We start from the raw sequence: 21,340 nt of genomic DNA on the forward strand, positions 1-21,340 counted from the left end.
TAAATAAATTGATTGATTTCACCGTGTCTAGTTGAAAACCCCGCCTGGATTTGGTAATGTAAACCAATATTTGAAAAAAGACCTGCGGAAAAAAATGATAGGCTGTAGAAGGTGCATTTTGACCTGATACTGAATGCTGCACCACGCATCGTTTTTCAAGCTCTTGTGTCCTATTTTTATGTAATTCAGTGTTCTCGATAATTTTAACATCATTTTCGTTAGTTGTACTCATTTGCACACGTTTACATAAAACTCTTTTCATCCATCTATACACACAGTATACATTTCTGAACTATACAGTATACGTCATTTGAGACATTGACATAACGGATGTGACAGGAGTAAATTCTTGTAAATTCCATCGAAATATTTCAGCAATAATACATAAATTTTCAGTGATTATTCAGCGTTTTCTTTGATTTTAAACATAAACTATTACAATAGGTAGTGCGTATCTATTACAAGTGTTTTTACTTACACATTCTATATTCTAAAACAAGGTTTCTCTGTTGGTGCTGGTAACACTTAGTAGATTTTGACAGTGACATATACGTGGTAAAATTATCTGTGAACAAAATCTGACACAACACAAGGTCAAAACTACGATAAAAACATGTGGAATGTATAAAAAGATTTAAGTCGTGACTCTCGTCGATAATATGATGGTTAAGTTCGCGTAATTTAAGAAACATTCGTGCACATAAAATGTTTATGTGATAAGGTGTACTTAACTTGAAATTGTTTACTTAGAAATAAATTGTACAAAATGATAGAAGGGTACGGAGCCGTGACCCAGGCCCTTCTAGGGACCCTTCTGACGTGGGGATTAACTGCTGTGGGGGCCGGTTGTGTATTCTTTATAAGGGGAAAACATGTAAGTTATTCAGATTACCTAAAATACGTAAACAGTTATCTAACAAGTGACAAAATTGGGCATCATCGATTTGTTTTTATTTTTTAGAGGAAATTACTTGACGTGTCACTGGGTTTCGCGGCGGGGGTGATGACCGCAGCGTCATATTGGTCTCTGCTGGAGCCAGCCATCAATATGTGTAAAAAGTCAAATAAATATGGATCAGAGGGACAGTATGCCTTCCTACCAGTTGCATTTGGATTCCTGTTTGGAGCAGTGTTTGTTTTTGGAACTGATAAGTTCCTGGATTACTTAGGAATCAACTCCACTGGCATGATGATCAGTAAGTATTCAATGATTTTAGTTTAGTGTTTTTCTTTTTATTTATGTTTCGGCACTGCTAACATTTTATTGATAAATAAAATAGATTTATTTCAATAGGCACAAAGTTCATTAGTTAGGTATGTTTACAAATTTTGGTAATGGCTTATTCCTTAAGATGACCCACTGACCAAAAACTTCCCGTTTTTAGTTATGGGTTAATGCAAACTCCTTGGTAAAATGTTGTAATTTAATGTTTATGTCAATTATTTAATTTTCATTTATCAATTAATGAATGAAACAAGATCACAAGATTTTTTCTCTGCTACATATTTTTTTCAGGAAGTGACGATTGCGACTTAGTTCAGTTCTCAGTAGTAAAATATTGAATTGTGCTATAAAATACGAATTATGTTAATCGTTTTGATCAGAAGACATTGATAAAGATTATCAGTATTTACAGTCTCAAGTTAAGTATTGCATTAGTTTAACAAGGTTCACATTTGATTTTAAATAAACTTAATGGATATTCCCTATCTTTTCCTTCTTGAACTAAGGAGGTAGAGAAATCGCTAGTTTTGCAATTTGATATATTATAATTTATGTTATTTATTTATGTTAGAATGATTTTTTTTTAGTTAATATTGACATTAAATGCTATTATATCAAACCATATTAACTATACCTGGCTAGAATTGGTTGAAGCTCTGACTGAAGTGGGCAATTTAAATATTTAAGGTTCATTTGCCATTTGACCTTAATTCCTATCTGATTTGAGGAAAATATCTCAGTTTCTGTGGATCGAATGCAGGCAAAACCTGCTTCACAAAGCTAGTTGAAAATATAAGGAAAATCTGAATATACCTATGTAGAGGAGAGTTATTTGATATCGATCAAAAGTTGGGACAAACCTAGCTTAATTTTTTGGTAAACAAACACACCAATATTGATATTGCTTTAATATTTCCCAGAACCATTCAAGTGAGTAAATAAGTTCACTTGGCTTCAATATTATAAAGTGTATTTTTTTAATCTATCTTAATTTTTCATTAAAAAAAGCAACGTTTTGTTTATAATATTTGATGACAATATACACTTTATGAAAATATAAAAGTCAATGTATAGCACCTAGGTACCCAATAAACATTGACAATATGTATGTACTCAAATACTTATATTATAACAATTCTATTTATTATTATGATATTAATTCTATTGATTATGAACGACACACCCGATATATAAATACCAAAACTGCAAAGTATTCCACTCTCATTTTAATAAGTTTAAAAAAAGTTAAACCAGTTTTTGGACTGCACCCAATAACCTTTGCATTATATTTGGCTTATTTATACATTCCAAAAAGCATAAAAAACAGATGAATTAAAATTTGTGACATAGTGAATAATTTAAGTTGTACTTGTACACAACAAATAAGTGAATGCTATAGTTTTTAAAATTCTAAGGGTGCGTCCACATCTGGCGAATGCGCCGCGAATGCGCAGCACGTGAGCCGATCGCGAGCTGTCCGCGAGCTGCGCGCGTGCAGTCACTGCAATAGTTTGGTGCGCCTCTTTAGCGCAACTCACGCAAGGCTCGTATAGAGCGCGCGATCTGCGCGCAATCAGTTCTCGCCCTTACAGTTCCGTATATTGGCTCAGTACTATCGAAGATGGCAGACGTCGCGCGCCGCCTGCGCGCCGCTCGCGTGCGGCGCTTAGGTCGCGCGCGAGCTGCGCGCGGGCGGCGCAGAAGCGGCGCACGAACAAAAATGCACGCGCGCAGCTCGCGGACAGCTCGCGATCGGCTCGCGTGCTGCGCATTCGCGGCGCATTCGCCAGATGTGGACGCACCCTAACGATTTCATTTGTTTTATTGGGAGTTGAGCACATTAACACAGCAACTATTTTCAATGGATGTTGAAATGATGTAATGAAAATTCAAAAATATTCTCCCCCAAAAAAAATATTTCGTCATCTAGTGACATTTGCTAAATGCTGCAGTAACTAATTCATTCATGTCCCAGACTATTATTAAATTTATTCGTATTATTCATAATTTAAATATTACGGTTAGTGCATAGTGCACCTAGTTGACCTTCAGCAGACAATCAGGTAATTCTGGTAATTCTGTAATGAAATAACAACATGTTTTTAAAATCGATTGCATACTTCATTATGTCGCTTTCGGGTAACCCCCGAACAACAAGTGCCTGTGCAGTTTAATTAAATATTATTTTTACCTCGTATAATGTAAGAACTGCTGATGTTACCTACGTGGATCGCACGTGTAGGAAATGTCGATGAGTGTCAAATTTACAAAGTAGAACTAGAAGATAATATTCAAATCGAAAATATGGTTTGCAGAAAGATTGCAAACTATCGTTTGCCTATTTATTAGAGGTAGATAACTTTGAAACATAACTGTGATAGTCGATAATACAATTATTTGACTTATTTATACTTTTTGCACAATGTACAACGGCGGACTTAATGCCTTAGGGTATTTCACATCATATCTTTCTTTGTGTTCTGTTAAATATTATATTTATATAAAAGTAAGTATAGATATATGTATTTAATAGTTTGATATAAATTCCGAATGGCATTACAATTAATTTTAATGGGCAGTTCAGTTCTCAATGCAGTTCAGTTAGTCGTCCATTAATTTACGTTTGATATCTGATACTGAAGGTTTCTTTGAGACGAGGAGAAATGTAAGATGCATTCATAAATTAGAGACTATGATAGTCTCGCATTTTCATTAACTTCGCAGTACAGAGGTATAAATAAAGGTACACTATAAATAAATGCAGGTTAATGATAAAAAAGTTGGTAAATCAGGTAGTGTGAATGTAAACACATTATTACGTACGTTAAGATCTTTTAGAAGTTGAATTATTTTTAGACTTTCAAAAGTCAAATGCTTTTGAGCATTTAAATAATTTTCCGCTCTTGAGTCTCGTGTTGAATGTATCTGAATGTAGAAATGGATTAAACCAACACAAAAAATAAAAACAATCCAAACTTTCTGACTTGCTTAATAAATGTCAATGAGGACGTAATAGATTAATAGACACGCGTTTTTAAGAAATGATAAAATAAACAGGCGGCGAAAATTCTTCCAAACAGTTCGTACCTATCAGTGCAGTGTTAATGATTTTCTTCATAGGTATATTTTTATTGAAAAATGCAGGGCATAAATTAAGTACTTTTTTTTTGTTTTCTGACAAAAGTTAGCGCTCAAGGAAGTACCGAGTATTTATTCAAAGATTACCTTGTTTAAATTCTTGTGTCTCTTATCTTTATTATATTCTATATATTTTATTCCAGTGTATCCTTTTTAATTTTAAACTAAGAATGAAGAATTTCTATGTTATCTGCGAGACCTAGCTACTTAAGTTATTATACTTATATCTAAACCAAATGGTAGTTTCTTATCACAATAAACAAACATGCGTCTATTTACTTTAATTACATAAGATTAAATTACAGGAGTTAGTAATAAACAGCCATAATAGAATGGTAACAAATTGACTTAATTATTTATATGCACACGAACAAATATAATGCTTGTGACTCGGATATTTATGATTGTATACCTAGGCGAAACGTGATGAAAACCACGATCGCGTGAAGATAAAATAGAAGAAAGCGATAACATATTGCTAAGTTTTGAACATAAATTTTAAACATGATTTTTAAATAAACAAATTGAAACTTCATCAGTTGCTCGAGCAATAAAGCCAGGTTGTCCTTCAAGCTCAGCCGAATCGGTACCTGCACAAATGCACAAGTAGGTAATATCGATCATCGTATTTGGGCGTGACGCTGCAGTTTTGTACTGCATTGCTAACAAATTAAACCAAATCACAATACCTACTCGTGGATTTGTACTCCAGTGCAGATAACTTGAATGAGAATGAGCATGTCAACAAAGTATTACATAGATTCATTGTTATTATACAGTTGTTCGCAATGATCACTATAATCGGTATTCTAGCGCCCAAGCAAAACATTTTCTTTACGAGAAGCGTAATGTCTTACGGCTATTATTAGAGAGCAATTTGCTGGTCATGATCTTTTAGTCCCACACTGAGTATCGTTAAGTTTTATGAAGTTAGTTTGAGCCCATATTTAGGCATTAGCGTACTTGTTAATAATATGATGAGGAAAGAGCCTATCGCTATTATTTAAGCGCGCAATAATTATCGCCCATGAACTATTTCAAAGTAGCGTAACACTTGAATAATTTACAGCGTATTTACGAAGTATGTTAAACATTGCAGCTATAACAAAGAGTAAAGACTCAAAGGAGAAGTTGGAGGACCTAGAGATGATGACGGCGTTGAACCGGCGGCCGTCGAACAACACGAGTGTCGTGACCATGGACCCGCAGCCGGCAGACTTCGCCGACTGCATCAGCAACCAGCACACGGCGCAGCGGAGAAGAGGACATCACCACTCGCACCACTCGCTGGTCCGTTACTTACTCATTCATATAAAAAAATATAAATATTGACTAACTTTCACGTCACGTCAGTACCACTACCAAAATAAGCCATGATATTAGCTTATAGACCGTCGAGGAGTAAGCAATTGTGTTCCTTATTTTTTTTCTGCGCAGCCAAAGCTTACTAAAAATTCTACGAGTTTTATTGCGCGTACTGTACCCGTCTTATGAATAAGTCCATCAGAAAATCGAGAAACGCTTTAAAATTCATTGTTTTTACGTGTCAAATATTTACCGAGACTTAGTAAAAATAAGCGATTTCAATATTTGGTTACGTATTATGTTTGAGTGACTAATAATGTTCCGGAATTTTAGTTGACGGGTCCCGGCTTTCATATTGACTGACATCTTTTTCAGTCGTTGCGGGTTGTCATAAGCCAGAAAGTCTGACAACCAGTCTTACCAACGCGTATAGGGTTGCCCGGGTTGTTGGGTTAAGGAGGATATATATGCAGTCTCTCCAAGTAAAATATTGGTAAAACTGCCTGCAGACGGAAGCCGACCCTAACTAGGTTCGGAAAAGGCTGTTACTACAATCTGTCCTTTTAAGTATTTAAGGATGCGGACCAAAACTTCGTATCCAAACAAAAAACAGGCTTTGGCTTTGGTATATTGCATTGTTACTTCCTATCTACAGAAGTTTGCATAAACATTTGTAGTCTTTTAACTGTAGTTGTTATTATTGATCGGTTTAAAACAATGTCCGTATAACCACTAGGTGACATTGATGACATATAACTCACGATCAGTGATCTTCTACAACGTCAATGTTATAGAAACTAGTTTTATAATTATATAGTAGTTACATTCACCTTAACCTTTGTTCTGTTTCTATGGACGCGGTTTATTTACCTTTTTTATTCGAAAGTATTATTAACCCAAACCGCGGGCGCTTACAAGTCGTCAGATATTTACAAAACTTGAATAAGTAATCCGTGTAAATGTGTGAATGAATAAACTAAGAATTCTTAAATAAACTTAAAATCACATTCGTTATCCTTAATGGACTGATGATTAAGTACTTAAAGTTGTATTTATTCAGCAGCGCATTGACACTGCCTAAGACCATGCCCTTGTATATGTTATCGGTTCTTTAACCCCTTTTGTAATTTTGTAAATGATTGAACGATATTAACCGCCAATTCCCTACAAACATCATCATGTATTTTTATCGGTACATAAATGTTTATCAAAATGATGTAAAAGATTCTGTAACCCCGGTCGTAGGTATTCGAAACCTTCAGATAGCAAGGTTCATTCGTCACCAAAAGCCAAAATTTTAATTTTAAATCAATCCCATGCATAATAAATGAACACAAAAAATGACAAAACTCGTTTTGCCAATTATTTGGCGCTTCAAAATGCCCCATAAATTCGATAATACATTTTAAAATAAATGTTACGATGTTAGCGGTTTTGTAATTTTAGTTTTTTTCCTTGTTGCTGATTTGTATGTTTGTGGTTCACAATGTATTTGAATTTATCTTTAACAAGATGAACCAAATACTACAACAGCCCGCATCATATTCATCATTCCGTATCTGTAGAGCTACTTAAACTAATTGAACTCTAATAATATTTTACACCATCGATCATCATTTTATTTGCATTTTTATATTCAAGTTAAGGTCTGCTTCAATTTTATTCTATGGAAATTGTGTCATCATATCAACTAAATCGGGAAAAAAATTATGGAAAGATGATTATTTTTTCAATTAAAACGACAAAAACATATCCAGAATATATTTTTAAAAAGCTTTTGTTGTCCATTTCAGAAAGCTGGTGAGAATGGCGAAGGTGACCGGCGAGACAGCGTCACGAGGTCGCTAGAAGCGCGCCAGTCGCAATGGAAGCGAATCATGCTTCTCGTAGTTGCGATCACCGTACATAATATTCCCGAGGGGCTCGCCGTTGGCGTGTCGTTCGCCGCAGCCGGCTCATCCGACGAGGCGAACTTTCACACAGCCAGGTAAGGAAAAAACTCCTATGATATCATTCAAGCCAGACGAAAGGAGCAAAAAGTATCAAACGAAAGGTTTCAACAGTTTAGGTAGATTGATATCAACATCAGTAGGTGTTAGCAGCGCCATCTAGCTTCACAATAAAATGATGCTTGAAATCAACGGCGTTTGAACTCAATGCCACCTAGCGGGATCTATAGAAACTTGTGTCTTCTGTTGTGTTCGCGGGTACTAGAATGCGAGTCGTGATTTTCAATCACTTTGCAGATACCATGGTTTATGTGTAGATGGCGTTACTAAACACATTTTATGCATTGAAAAAAATACAGAAAAAGTACTATATATCTGTGATAACGGTTCTAAATTAGAATAATTTGAGGAAGTTTAATGTAAACTCGTGTTAGAAGGCGTAAATACTCGCACCGTTGCATGATTCGTAATGTAAAATTAAAAGCAATATCCACGTAAAAGAGCACAATACCAATACATCGTCGTTTCTTAAAAATCTATTGTGTTGTGTAACTGTGCTTTCCAGCATAATTTCGTAGTCATGACACTTCAAATTCAGTACTTCTCGGGAATTATGTTTATTTAATGGCGTATAACGTAAGCATTGTTAATTCTGCTAGCAAATTCTCTATAAATACTAAAATAGGATAAGTACATACGTAAATGTGTTGTCCGCCATTTTGTTACGTCAGAAGAAGGAACGCGAGGCACCGTTGCGGCGGCGGCTGCGCAGGCATTTCATTGATAAGTTGCGGGCGCGAGCAGGATGCAGCTAGCTATCTACGGCTGCACTATGCCTTGTGCATCGGACCCGCTACTCGACGTTAACAATAGCTGCTTGCGCCAACTTGACTAATTTATATCGATATCCAAACATATTAAGTATATAGTTCGGGGCTTATATTCGTCGTTTGTCAACGATTCGTTTTTAGTTTCCACAAACTAAAAATAAATGTATAATTTCGTTTAAGATAAGCAGTGTCGAGAATTGTCTCGTCTCGTCTCATCGAGTGTTTGGCATGAGTCGTCACACGCCTACTTGCCGTTTGGCATGGGGATTGCGATACAGATTAAGAGTTCATTTTGCCAATTCATTATGAAACATTTAGTGCTTTTTTTCTTCTACCGTCCGATTTTCGTGAAGCCTGATGGTCGTTTAGATATGAGCTTTTACTTTCGATTATGTACCAAAGCGAGTTGTTCGCAGATTTTGGATGCCTTTGGTTTGTCCAGCATGAAAGCGGAGTAGTCGCTAGGAGTCGGTGTGATAGGTACTGCAAGTGTAGACTGTTGGTAAAGGTGGTAGAAGCGCGGCCGAGTGGCACAGCGAGAGTATTGGCAGCGGCGTTTCATTAGTAGTTGCGTCGAGTGGAGCCAAATCGCGTGGCCACGGGGGCATCGACCGGCGCGCCGGCGCAGACGTTGCCGTCACCGCCGCCGAAACCGCCCGATGAAACTATTTCACTGAAAAATCCGGCGGCGCGCGCCGTATCATTGAAGTCAACCTTGGCGATTTGTCGCGTCGTCTATACTGACGCGTGGGTGCCTCCGAGCATATTCATAACTGTTAAATATTGGCACCTCTCACTACTTAAATGTACGCGACGTTACCGATCTTTTCGAAAGATTCCAACTCTTCTCATTTGTTACAGTTTCCCAGAATGTTTTCGAAATCTCACCGTTGTTGTGTCTATAACGAGATCTTTTACTATCTTCGTTATAGTTTTTATCATCATAGCGAAATGTACTTATTTAAACAAAACTTATACTACTGCAATATAGCGCTCTAGTACACGTGTTGGTATAGTCACACGGATCTACCTTACAAGAACAGTCGACTATGCAATAAAACTACGCTCGTGCAAAATCATAGATATATCTAGAAATACACTATTGAAGTACTAAAACTGATTGCAATGTTAATAAACTAATTCAAGTTAAAGAAAATTGTTGCTCTAAATACATGACCTAATTAAAACACACATAATACAAAGGAATTAAGTTTGATATTGAGGTGTAGATTTAGCGATTGCGTTTTGTGAGAGCCGGCGCAGCGGGTAGGTTCGCTCGAGTCGGGCCGCCCCGCGTAATGGCAGGTAACGAGGCTACGAGATAGCACTCGGCGTTTCCTTTGTTCCCGCTTGTTATGCAGATCGCCCTCCCGCTTATTACACTCATAATTGGACCTTCTTTAACGAGCTAACGTTTGTTTAATTATTTTTGTAGCACTGAGAGCCCTGCATACATTTGCAACGTCGATAACCTTTCTTCTCTTGTATTGTTACATGAATACGATTAGAATCGCTAAAACGTTAACCGCTAATTCTTTGAATGAAATTAACCATTAGGTATGCATGTGAATGTGAAAAGGTGTAACAAAAGTTAAAGCTACCAATAAGATGATAGCATAATTATTATTAACCACCGGAACAACAATTCAGTTCGCTTACATTAAAGTGCTACTCATGCTACGATTTCACAAATTACACGTTATCCATCACTTCATATTTTTCATAAATAATCCGTATGAAAACTCGTAGCGGTCGTTCATTACGATGGCAAGCGATAAGGCGGTGGATTTAACACCGTAGTTGGTGTGGGTAATCACGTATAGGTATTCGGGCGCAGTGTGCCCGGAGGAGCGGGGAGCGCGCGGGAGGGGGTGGCGCCCGCGCATAATGGGAGTCGGCAACCGCTTTGTATCCGCCGCTGTTATTATGCAGATTAACACCGCCGGGAATTTGTTCAAATATCGTAACAAGCGCTCCTCCCGGCGCCGGCGCCGCTCGCGCTGCCGTAATTTACGATTCAAGCCTCGGGAATGTGTCGGCGTTCGCTCCTTCCATGGACGCAGAGCCGTTTTGTCGATTTTATATTACCTCCTCCTTGCCAGAAAACGCCTTAACACGCATCATATCTGATTATGGTTTATTTTAATTTGTACCTTTCGGCGATTAAAATTCTTGTTGGTTGGAAAAAACGACGATCTGTTAGATCAGTCGTTGGAAATATCATTTGAAAATTAAATGAATGCAACACCAGTAATTTATCGAATTGATAAATTGACTGAGGAAAACCATTATTTGAGGTACAGATTAAAACTGGATGAGAATATAATGAATTTGGTTGCTAAATGGAGAAGAATTCAGTAACCCTTAGAAGACGCTGCTAAACTGCGAACACTAGAATCGATTTGAAATAACTAAGTAGCACTAACCAACCACCACTAATCCTGCTTTCACGTGTCATAAAAGAGCTTTTCTATAACTTGAAAAGGAATCTGAAAGTTGTGATTAAAGTTTACAAAGTCCATAAATAATGATTGGCGCGGCGGGCGGGCGGGCGGTCGCTGGAGGGTGATGCGGGGGGAGCGGCCGCATTCCTGCGAAGCCTCCGACCCACCGCCCTGTGCGCATGTCCCAGCTTCTGCCGACCGCCGCTTTCCCTCTATACCCAATGCTATCTAAGCATTGCATACATTTCTTATACTGAACTCACATTGTACTAGGATATTTGCCAAACATAATTTTGAACAGACTCTTCTGAATTGAGTTGTGCTTCATAGGCGAAAGCCTGAATATTTTCGGTAATTTCATAAAAATATATTCTTTCCCCATACATTTTGACTCTGTGGACGTCTTGGAGATTAATGCCCGTTTTCACCAACAACCTCTTACCGTTTCCCTATCTAAATGCTACTTTTAATAAGGACCCCTCCCAATTTGACACCTACCTAAATTCATTTTCACCACACTTGTACATGGATCCCTTAAGTAAGTGACAGATTACTAGTTCTACAAACGATAATGCAAAGTCGATATTTTATCGATAAAATGATTTTTCTGTACTTCTTAAGAAATAAACGTCTATCGAGTATATATTACTAAAGCCTGTGAGTTTTTTTTCTTGTGATGTTATTTTAATTTAACTTAAACTACATTACGCTATGTTTTATGCAATAAAACAATAAAGAGGTTTTCTATAGGTGAATTTTTACCTATGTCATTCGCGCGTTTGTCAAATTGACTGATGTGTATGTGTACATAGAGTGAGGTTAATTTTGGGTTTATTATTGTTGAATAGATATGTTTATTTTGGCAGAGAAGAGAAAACGAGGATAAACCTTTCTTACAGAAGAAAAAGACAAGCTAGGGAAATTGCTGACGTCTCATAGAGACACAATATTAAACAAAAAACGGATGGGACCACGAACGAAGCCAAAAACAAAGCTTGGATCCAGTCACAAATAGTTTTAATGCGACAGGAACCCTTTACAGGTAAATGTGAATAATATCTGTGTATAATAATATAGTGTATTAAGATATTGCCGTACAACTGTGTTCCTTGTTTTACTGTCGGCTTCATTGTATTTTTGTTCTCCATGAGTTGATGTATTTAAGTATGGGGTTAAAATTATATATTTATTTAGTTTCAGGTGGTGCGAGAAATTGGAAAGACGTGTAAAAACATGCTGCGCCCAGCCCACCTCAAATTGAATTGGTGCAGGAGGATGATGATAATGTTTGGTACATCATATGAGGACTAATATTAAAATATTTGTTTACTATCTTTGTTTTATTATGTTCAATGTTAGCCTACTTCTTACCTCCAGAGGGTATCCCCTATCACCTAGGAGATAGGCTCCTCCATATTCACCATTTTCGAATCATTGGTATCTACTGCAGTTTTGGTATTTAAGGCCTATTCAAACCTGAGCGATATTCGCTGCCGCTGTGGGTAGAGGTAGATACCGCGCCGGTTTCGCTCAGGTATTTAGTATCAAGTATAGTTACCGGCACGGATATTGAGCTCTCGGCGGAAGAGTGGGGATCGCTTTGCGCACTGTACACAAGGCAATAAACCAATAAATGGCTTCTGCGCAGGTGAAGGTCAGGGCTCAATATCCGTGCCGATAACTATACCGCGGCTAGAGCGACCTGAGCGATATCCACTGCCACTGTGGGTAGAAGTACATACCGCGCGGCAGCAGCGGCATGCATCCCGGCCACCGCGAAACTACATCAGTGATTACCAGATTTGCATCTGTTATGGTCTGTATATTTATGGACATGCAGGACTTCCTATTTTTGAATAATTCAGCGACATCACGACCTAGCAAGTGCATTCATAGCAAGTGATAACCTATAATCTTATAAAAAAGTCATGATCATCGTACTTTTTTCTCAGACATCTGCTCTTTCACGTAAGATAGGTACGTGGTCTTCTAATGATTATTATTTTACATATCCACAACCTCCACAGCTTCTAAACTTACTAAAAGTTTACGTTTCATTTTTTTTTTGCTTTTTAAACATGGTATTTTTGGTGTTACATAACATATAAAGGTACATTTCACGAAACGGTTCAAAATATGTTTGTATTCTGTAATGATAATGATAGGGGTTGTTTAAGCAGGAATCAATCGGGCTCCCAAGTTTAAGTGAAATTTTTAGGTTAAAATTGACACCTAGGCTTTGGTGAAAATGAAATTCTTATTAAGTGTTCCGTAAATGCTCCCTAAATTTAGGTATTCGTTGGTGAAAACGGGCATAAGTCTCATTCTCGGAACTCTTCGGAATCGTTCGAGCTTTTTGAGATCTCATTAGGTGTGTCTTTCAACGCATCGGCGTAACAAATAGAGTATTAATAGAATGAAAGCGAAATACGTATCACGAGTCTATGTGGACATTGTTATGTAACCTGAGCCTGCAAAAAATATAAGAGGCTCCGCAAATGTCTACGGTCAAGTAGTTGATAGGTTTAATATACGACGGCAAACGGTAGAAGATGACATAAGCTTTGAATAAACATGGAATCCTAAAGCTTTCCTGCTCTAGTTTTGGAAATTGATTTACACTCATAATTTTCATCCCGATGACTTAAAACATTTCTATCCGTAGATTGAGAATCGGGCTCTTAATATGCTATCGTTTTAGAAAATGAAGTAAAAGTCACTGATTTGATGAGATAAGAGTAAGTAATGATAGATATTCATGTAGTAATTCTTCATTTTCCATCTTTATGTTTTAAGTTTCGATACCTGCGTTAAAACACCGCTCGACCACCACTTCACATGGATGCGAACAAGCATGCATTGCATCAATATTTGGCATGATTGAATCATGGCATTGTTTGCGTTAGTCATTACAGTTTGCAGTGTTGCCGCAAAAAGTTCAGAATTTGTGTGTAGGAGTAAATATGCAAATGTAACGGAATGACACCTCTCTATTGAGCGTTGCTGTATTTATATTGATGGACATATATGTATTGGCACACTAGTTGACAGTACATCCGCAAAATCGAATCTAATGTTAATCAAATAACGCAAAGTAAAACTTAGTTTGAAGGATTGGTAGAGAGCACACATGTTCATTGAAAACTGTTGAGACATTGCGGCGTGCATCTGCAAATAAAACGAATGTTGTAAAGTTTCGCGTTTAGTGATGTGATTTGATACTGAGACGTCGGTTAGGCCGTGGCTCGTTTGGGTGAAATGTGCGAAGGCAGAGGGCCGGATTGGTTGAGAACGTTGCACTTGTTTTACGCACGCGCGCACCGTGTGGTGCATGACCCCATTGGAATGTACCACGTGCACTAGCCAATGGAATGCGCAACTGTTTGCTTTTTCATTTTTTCTTTGCCGCCACAAACAATACCTTTTCATACTATTTCATAACGAATTCTTTACTAACGTGATACTTTCTAAAACAGTGTTCGCTTGTACGTATTGACATTTTTTGCTTTGTTTGAAATGTGTTTTCGAGAAAGGAGACTTCGTTTAGACTGTTCGATAAAGTATGCATTTTGAATATTAATTTCACCTTGTAGATAGGGAATCAACTTTAGAATACGATAAACTTAATACCTACATTCCACCAATTTAAATTCTTTTCGCAACATTTAAATCCTGAACGGATAGTTAAAGTAACCTACCGTAGAATCTGAGGCATTTGCTATTAGAATTATATTGATTGGCCTCGGTTAGTTTCGTATTGCAGTTAAAATATTTCGCCTTGTTCAATTGGCGCTCTTTATGGCTGCGCTAAGAATTCACCGTAAAATTGTAATCTGTAACACTGTTCCCGAAAAAGGGGTCTTCGATAGTAATGCAGATATTTTATATGACTCCTACTGCTAGTGCCAATTCAAGTGATATACCTAGGTATGTAATTACCTACATAAAGAGGTCTAAGGTCCTAGCTTATTTCAAATCCAGTTCCAACTATCACAAAGTAACGCTTATCAGTGTCCTTTCAATTAGGAATGCTTCTTTTAGGTCCGAGTTACCCACTAATGCGTATAACATAATTTCCTGAAATAGAGGAGTTCAGTAAACGTCGGACTCAATCGTAAAGTGCGATGGAAGGCGGAAGTGTGCGCGCGAGACGTCGGAAAGCGCCTTACCGGAAGATGCGCTCGCGCCGATGATGCTCCATATGAGCTTTTACGATTTCCTGCGCATCGTTGCGCGCCGGACATTGGGCTCCTGAACTAAAACTGCTCACGGCCGGACGATGTTCGCTTTGTTTTTATTCAAAACGCTTTAAGTAATATGAGCTTGTTCACACCGTAGGATAAATGAAACTACCCAAATATATTTGTGGGAATGACAGATTTTTATCGACGGGCTTTAGAATTCAAACTATTTTTATTAATCTTACAAAACAACAGCTTTTGAGAACCAATAGAACATAGTGCACTGGGCCATTTGCGCAGACTAGTGTGGGTGTACAGATAGATGTGTGAAGTGCCATAGCGTTTGCAAACTATTTACTTGAGTTAGCGCATCTAACATGTGCTCTTGATCATGAGTTACATAAATTCATTGCAGTTTCTTACACGGCGTTGTTTAACTGAATCAATTAGTGCGTGGTGGGTGCGCGCCACACGTCAGCTGCGCACGCGCATGCGTTATGCTGCCCGCGTCACACCACCATCTAATTGCCTATTAAACACACCGGTAACAAACAATTTATATTGTTGCACTTCAGACATGACGTTAGCAAACAATTCATTTATTTTTATAGATACACTCTTGTTATGTTATTCAACCATTCCAAATAAAATGAAAAGGCCGTACTTTGCCAGCCAAACAGAACCAAATCAATAAGTCACGACGCGACTGAATGCAGCACTGATGTTCTCGTGTCTCACTCGCGTACAGCCTGCAACAGGAAAATCCGCAACTATTTTTATAATATGAATAAGTAATTATTTACTGCAGATATCCATGACTCATGATTGTTTACCATCTCGGACCGGTTCTCTTCATATGCACTGTTTTTCCAAGTATAGCATGAATAAGTTGTGTGATTATTAAGACTTATTGGTGAGTAAATCTACCTATACATTCCAAAACGATGTTGCCGCTTACCTTTTTTGGTGATATGAATGAATGACTCAGTTCGCACATTATACACCTTGTCATCAATATGCCATAACAGCAGCGGTTCGACGCCTTGCCTTTTGTACTAGTTGGACTAAATACTAAGTAGGAGCCAAGGGAAAATGTCTTGCTATTAACAATCACTGTCGTAAAGACTTTGCAATATTCCTAATGAAAGTTTAAGGAAATGTCAATGTAATCGTCTATCAAAAGTGTTGTGCAGTTGATTTGTTATGCTGAAATTTGCTTCTGGGAATTTGAATAAGCCAATTTAACTTGTGAAAAGCTTTTAATTTTTTACCCTCGTGTTATAAAGTAGTATCGTGTGTATCATCGACTTCTGTTGGTGCAGTGAGCAGTCGGTGGCGCCTGCTGTGTCACCGGGCCCGCGGTTTCACGGACACGCACGTGGGTGTAATGACGTGTCCCATTCATAATTCACCTGTTCAACATGCGAACGATTACCTTCGCGCGATTATCGGTAAAACGCGATGCTGACTAACGACGGAGGCTCGCGAGGAATGCTGCACCGCCGAAGGAAATCCGCAATGGCGCCTTCGCTCGTACCTACATAATCTGTTTAACTACTTGCCAGATAGGTACCTATGCGTATTGCTCAGCCATGACATCATATTCGTTTGCATAGCTGACGCGATTGACAAAGGGCTTGAACATGAATATTACGAAATTAGGTTTCCGAATTGTTTCAACCTCACGCTGAAGCAAAATGCTCAAAAAGGTCTGAAGACTTAGCATTAGAAAGGTTAAACACTAGCTAAATGGTGCATATCTGATGTTCATCGTTTACATGCTAATGAAATGTGGCCTGAAAGGACTCATGCACATGCTTTGTATGTAAGTAAACATGGGCGCAGACGTTTTATTTAAGATCTGAGCGCAGACTGCGATATTTGCGTGACGACTCTTTGGAACTTACGAAAGAAAGCTTTTAATAAATATGTGAGTATAGTGTTGCGGCATGCACTAGTCTCAATATATTGTAGAGCATTAGTCTTGTCGTCTGAGAGCATTAAAGTATTTATAAATGAGTCTGCACAGAAATAATCCCTGCACTCGTAGGTAACACGAGTTTTGTTTTGGCGAGACATCCTCGGCTCGTTCACGGACAGGGAGACGAGACGACCTTATTTTTGAATTAGAATGCGGCTGTGTTTACATTTTTCTCCTTATTGTGACATTTTTGGCAACAATCCAGGTTGTGATATAAAATAAACTGTCCGTCGCATACTTGAAAGTGCAATCGACAGACAGTTCGGTATGTAACAGGCTTTTATATGAAACGGTTATTATCTCGAATGATCCTTCATTATCAATGTCTGGCTGCTATTGAAGCCTCCTTCGTGTACTAAGTTGGTGCTGGTTTTGTATCTTTCGCTTTAGTAATTCATCTCACATTCTGTTGTGTCTGTGTTGCTTTAGATGGTGTTTATTTAGAGTAGCTAGACAGAAGCTACGAAATTGTCTGTCTAGTTTCTTCTACATTTGATTTGTCTTCGGGTGCAGTCAGTCACTACTTATTAAGTTATAGGTACATGTGGATCTTGAGTAGGTTTTGATAAATTATTAATCTACCTGAGATTTCCAAATAGAAGATCCTTTTGAATCAATTATGTAAGATAATAGTTGCTTGCTTTTACAGAGATGACTAGCGCGCGGAAGGTTGTTGTTTTTTGCTTATACTGACGTTTCGAAAAACTTTAAATAAATATATAAATATGGATAAGAGAGGCGCTAAGCGGCAACAGTTTCTTAGAAGAAAGTCTCATTGTTCATTTTGCTCCTATTTTTAGAATTGTCGCTATTGTATTGTGTACCTATGTTTATAGGCGGATGTGACTAAGCGTAACTGTATCGGGGCGACAATACTCTATTCTTGTATTGCTCGTGAAACGTTTCATGTTTCTAGTTACGTGGAGCTGCTAAAAATTTGAAGTCAGGTTCTTTTTGTAACAGTCGCTATTTATGTACCTGCATATTGCATGTCTACCGCTTCACATTCACATACTTAGTGTGGATGTACCTACAGTGGGACTCACTTATTGCATTGTTCTTGTTTATGAGGTTTGGAGTTTGCGCTATGATTCGCTATGAACACTTGTAAGGGATAGCTACATTGGATTCAATTTTGGTCATTGTTTTATAGTACAACAATAAGAACGCAAAAGCCACGATGTAGATAAGGCAAGTTAATATTGTTTGGCTGCCAACTATTGTTTACGTTACAAACTTTATTGCGTATAAACCGTACAAGTCCACATAGGCTAGACGCATTGCGTGCGGTCCGGACACACACAAAGAATTAACGGTAAGACACCGCACCACCTGACTTGACAAACAACCTGTTTTTCTCACAGGAAACCGGGGATCGATCAAATCACACCGCTAGTATGCAAACAGACGCATCAGTAGATACTGCGCCGAAAGGAAATTCTCCTAATGAGTGACAGGGACGCGGCTATGCCGGGAAACGGGCGCGAGATGGAACGCAGCAAGTCCGGCATCAAATACGTGCGCGTGCGTCTACGAATTGCGTTCCCATACTGGGTAATGGCGCACGTCGCCTTTCTCGTTCCGTCCAAAGGTCTCGCTGCGACCTCTCGCTCGTGCATAGGGCTTGCATTCCGACACCTAGCCTAGTCCCGCGGAATTTGCATATTTTGAAAAGCGCTAATTTAATAATAAACTTATTTTTACAGTTATAAATATGTCAATCTTAAGATGTGATCTTAAGTAAACGCAGTATCAGATAGAACTGATTGTTTCTCATAACTTCAACTTTTCTTTAACCATTTAGTAAACGGCTTCATCGATATTTAGTAGGTAAGAGGAATCACTGCTACTCTTTTGCTGGCAATCTCAATATAGGTGCTTGTTTTACTTTCTAATGGGTGCCTAAGTGAGCAACAACTAAGTCTGACAAACTAGTCGGAATCCAAGGAAAATATGCAAAAGAAAAAAATACTAACAAGTAACAAATAGAGCAGAATAACCTTATGATGTTTATCATACTAGTTCTCTCGGTATTTATGTAAATTCAAATAACTTCAAGGAACTTATTCATTGCCATTAGAATTCCGGGATTCAAGTTGGATTACTGACAGCCCTAGTATCACGACATGAATGAAGGCGCCCGCGCAATGGAATGCGGTCGCGTGACGCGAGCGGCGCCGACGCCGATCTCGATGCACTTCACCGAAGGGTTTGCTTTAACACAAACAGTTCTACCGCGTTATTACGATTAGGTACCTTGACTTACTTCGTTTTAACGCCACAGCTTATTTAGCAGCTGAAAACATGGGCGGAAGTTTAAAGTATCGATAGGTTCTTAGTTCGCTGGCCTGATATATTGCTCACAATGTGAGTGCATACAGGAAAAATCCCTCCTATCCTTGCTATTCTGAAGTCTTTGATACAAGTAGGGACAACAGACGTATTGTTTAACTCACTTGCTTCAAAAGTTTGACTGCAATTTAAACATTAACTTATTTTTTAGTCTATATAGTCCCTATTACTATAATAAGTGTGAGTACACAGGTCTACGTCAAAGTCATTACTATTTGCAATACAATCGTTCTTCTGAGTCTAAAGCCTCAAATCACTTACTGTGTAGTTTGTAAGGACCAGTAGTTGTTTTGTATATTTAAGTTTTAGTTAAGGAAATATTAATTGTAAGTAGGTACTATGTCGAATTAGATTAAGTCTGTAAAGGCATAGTAACTTTGAGATGAATAAATAAATAAATAAATCATTATCCCATCATGGCGCCTGGATATTGGGTTCCTCATAGCAGCCTAAACGGTATTTTCTTCAACTTTTGGGAAAGTTACAAATCAAGGTGCGCCTTATGTGTTGATATTTTTAAAACACTGAAATAACTGCTTCTGGTTTACCTTCCCGGTTTATCAGCGACATCAAACGGTACTATACTTTGGTACAATTGTCACTGTCGGAGAACATAATACTTTGCGGCCACATTCCTGCGTGTGCCTTCAAGTTTGATGCATAGTAACGATTTCACTTGAAGCTATAACTTAAACGGAACTCTTCGAAAGTGGTCCGTTTTGTTCCGTTAACTAAGAGAAAAGCATTGCAAGTCGAGGTATTTGGCTAAATGGATTGTTCAGCGGTATTTATATTGGTCTACATAGCTCTTTAGACTGTTTCTTCTTCATATTAAATCATGAATTTTGGTGTATAAACATTTAAATGCCATCTTTGGTGTCGTTCTTCTAGGTACTTAATGAAACGTTTTCCCAAGTCCTTCTCGCTGTGTGTAGTTTTGACTTGATTGAACAACAACTGCCTTTTGTATTTTACTGACATCTCCTGTACATTACCATGGTCGTATTTATCTTTAGTTTCAAATGTCTAATCTTCAGTAAACTATAGATCATAATCATGATTTTTGCTACCTTAGGGTGTTGTAAAGCGTTAGGGCCCTTGAAGTATGGACTGGTTCTTTAACGTTCAAAACGTTCTGATTTTGAGCCTAGGCAATGATTTTGATTTTTCACCTTTTTATGTTCAGACAACTTTAGTGATCATCATCCTCCGAGCCTTTTTCCCAATCATGTTGGGGTCGGCTTCCAGTCTAACCGGATTCAGCTGAGTACCAGTGCTTTACAAGAAGCGACTGCCTATCTGACCTCCTCAACCCAGTTACCCGGGCAACCCGATACCCCTTGGTTAGACTGGTGTCAGACTTACTGGCTTCTGACTACCCGTAACGACTGCCAAGGATGTTCAATGACAGCCGGGACCTACAGTTTAACGTGCCATCCGAAACACAGCCAATGGTGTCTAAGATATACTTAGAAAGTACATACAGACTTAGAAAAGTTGCATTGGTACTTGCCTGACCTGGGATCGAACCCGCGCCCTCATACTTGAGAGATTGGTCCTTTACCCACTAGGCCACCACGACTTTTCAGACAACTTTAGTGATAGTCTATGAAAAGTGGCATTCATTACCGACACATTCGTTTTAAAGATCTGAAACTTTTGATGTTACTGATTCTGATACCCTCATTAGTCTCTTCAGTTTTGCGCTTCTATTTGGGTTTTCTATATTTCGGGAAAAGTTTGGAGTTAGTAGGTAGATAATTTTATACATTGCAACTGTTTTATCTTTGTTTGCTCATCATTGAATTAGAAGCAAATGCCATGAATCTTGTGTAAAATATTGATAGCTTTAAGAATGTTTAAAAAAATATATTTCCTTCTCTTGATGTTTTCCTGTTGGCAAACTCTGCTAATTTAGTTGGTATTTCAACATTC

The 21,340-nt window shown here is 38.1% G+C and overlaps 1 protein-coding gene across 2 annotated transcripts in view; it reads left to right on the forward strand.

Annotated features, from left to right (window-relative positions):
- The first annotated feature begins 568 nt into the window (after positions 1-568).
- LOC124635010 (zinc transporter ZIP11) overlaps positions 569-21,340 on the forward strand; it is a 43,495-nt gene continuing 22,723 nt past the window's right edge. For both annotated transcript variants that reach the window (XR_006984954.1, XM_047170744.1), the window contains exons 1-4: positions 569-874; positions 962-1,196; positions 5,463-5,653; positions 7,462-7,655. Coding sequence is in view for 1 of the 2 variants with exons in the window: in XM_047170744.1 (XP_047026700.1) it covers positions 767-874; positions 962-1,196; positions 5,463-5,653; positions 7,462-7,655 (728 nt within the window). In the remaining variant the exon portion in view is untranslated. The remainder of the gene's footprint in view (positions 875-961; positions 1,197-5,462; positions 5,654-7,461; positions 7,656-21,340) is intronic.

Source organism: Helicoverpa zea, chromosome 12, assembly GCF_022581195.2.
Source record: "Helicoverpa zea isolate HzStark_Cry1AcR chromosome 12, ilHelZeax1.1, whole genome shotgun sequence".
Lineage (NCBI taxonomy): Eukaryota > Metazoa > Arthropoda > Insecta > Lepidoptera > Noctuidae > Helicoverpa > Helicoverpa zea.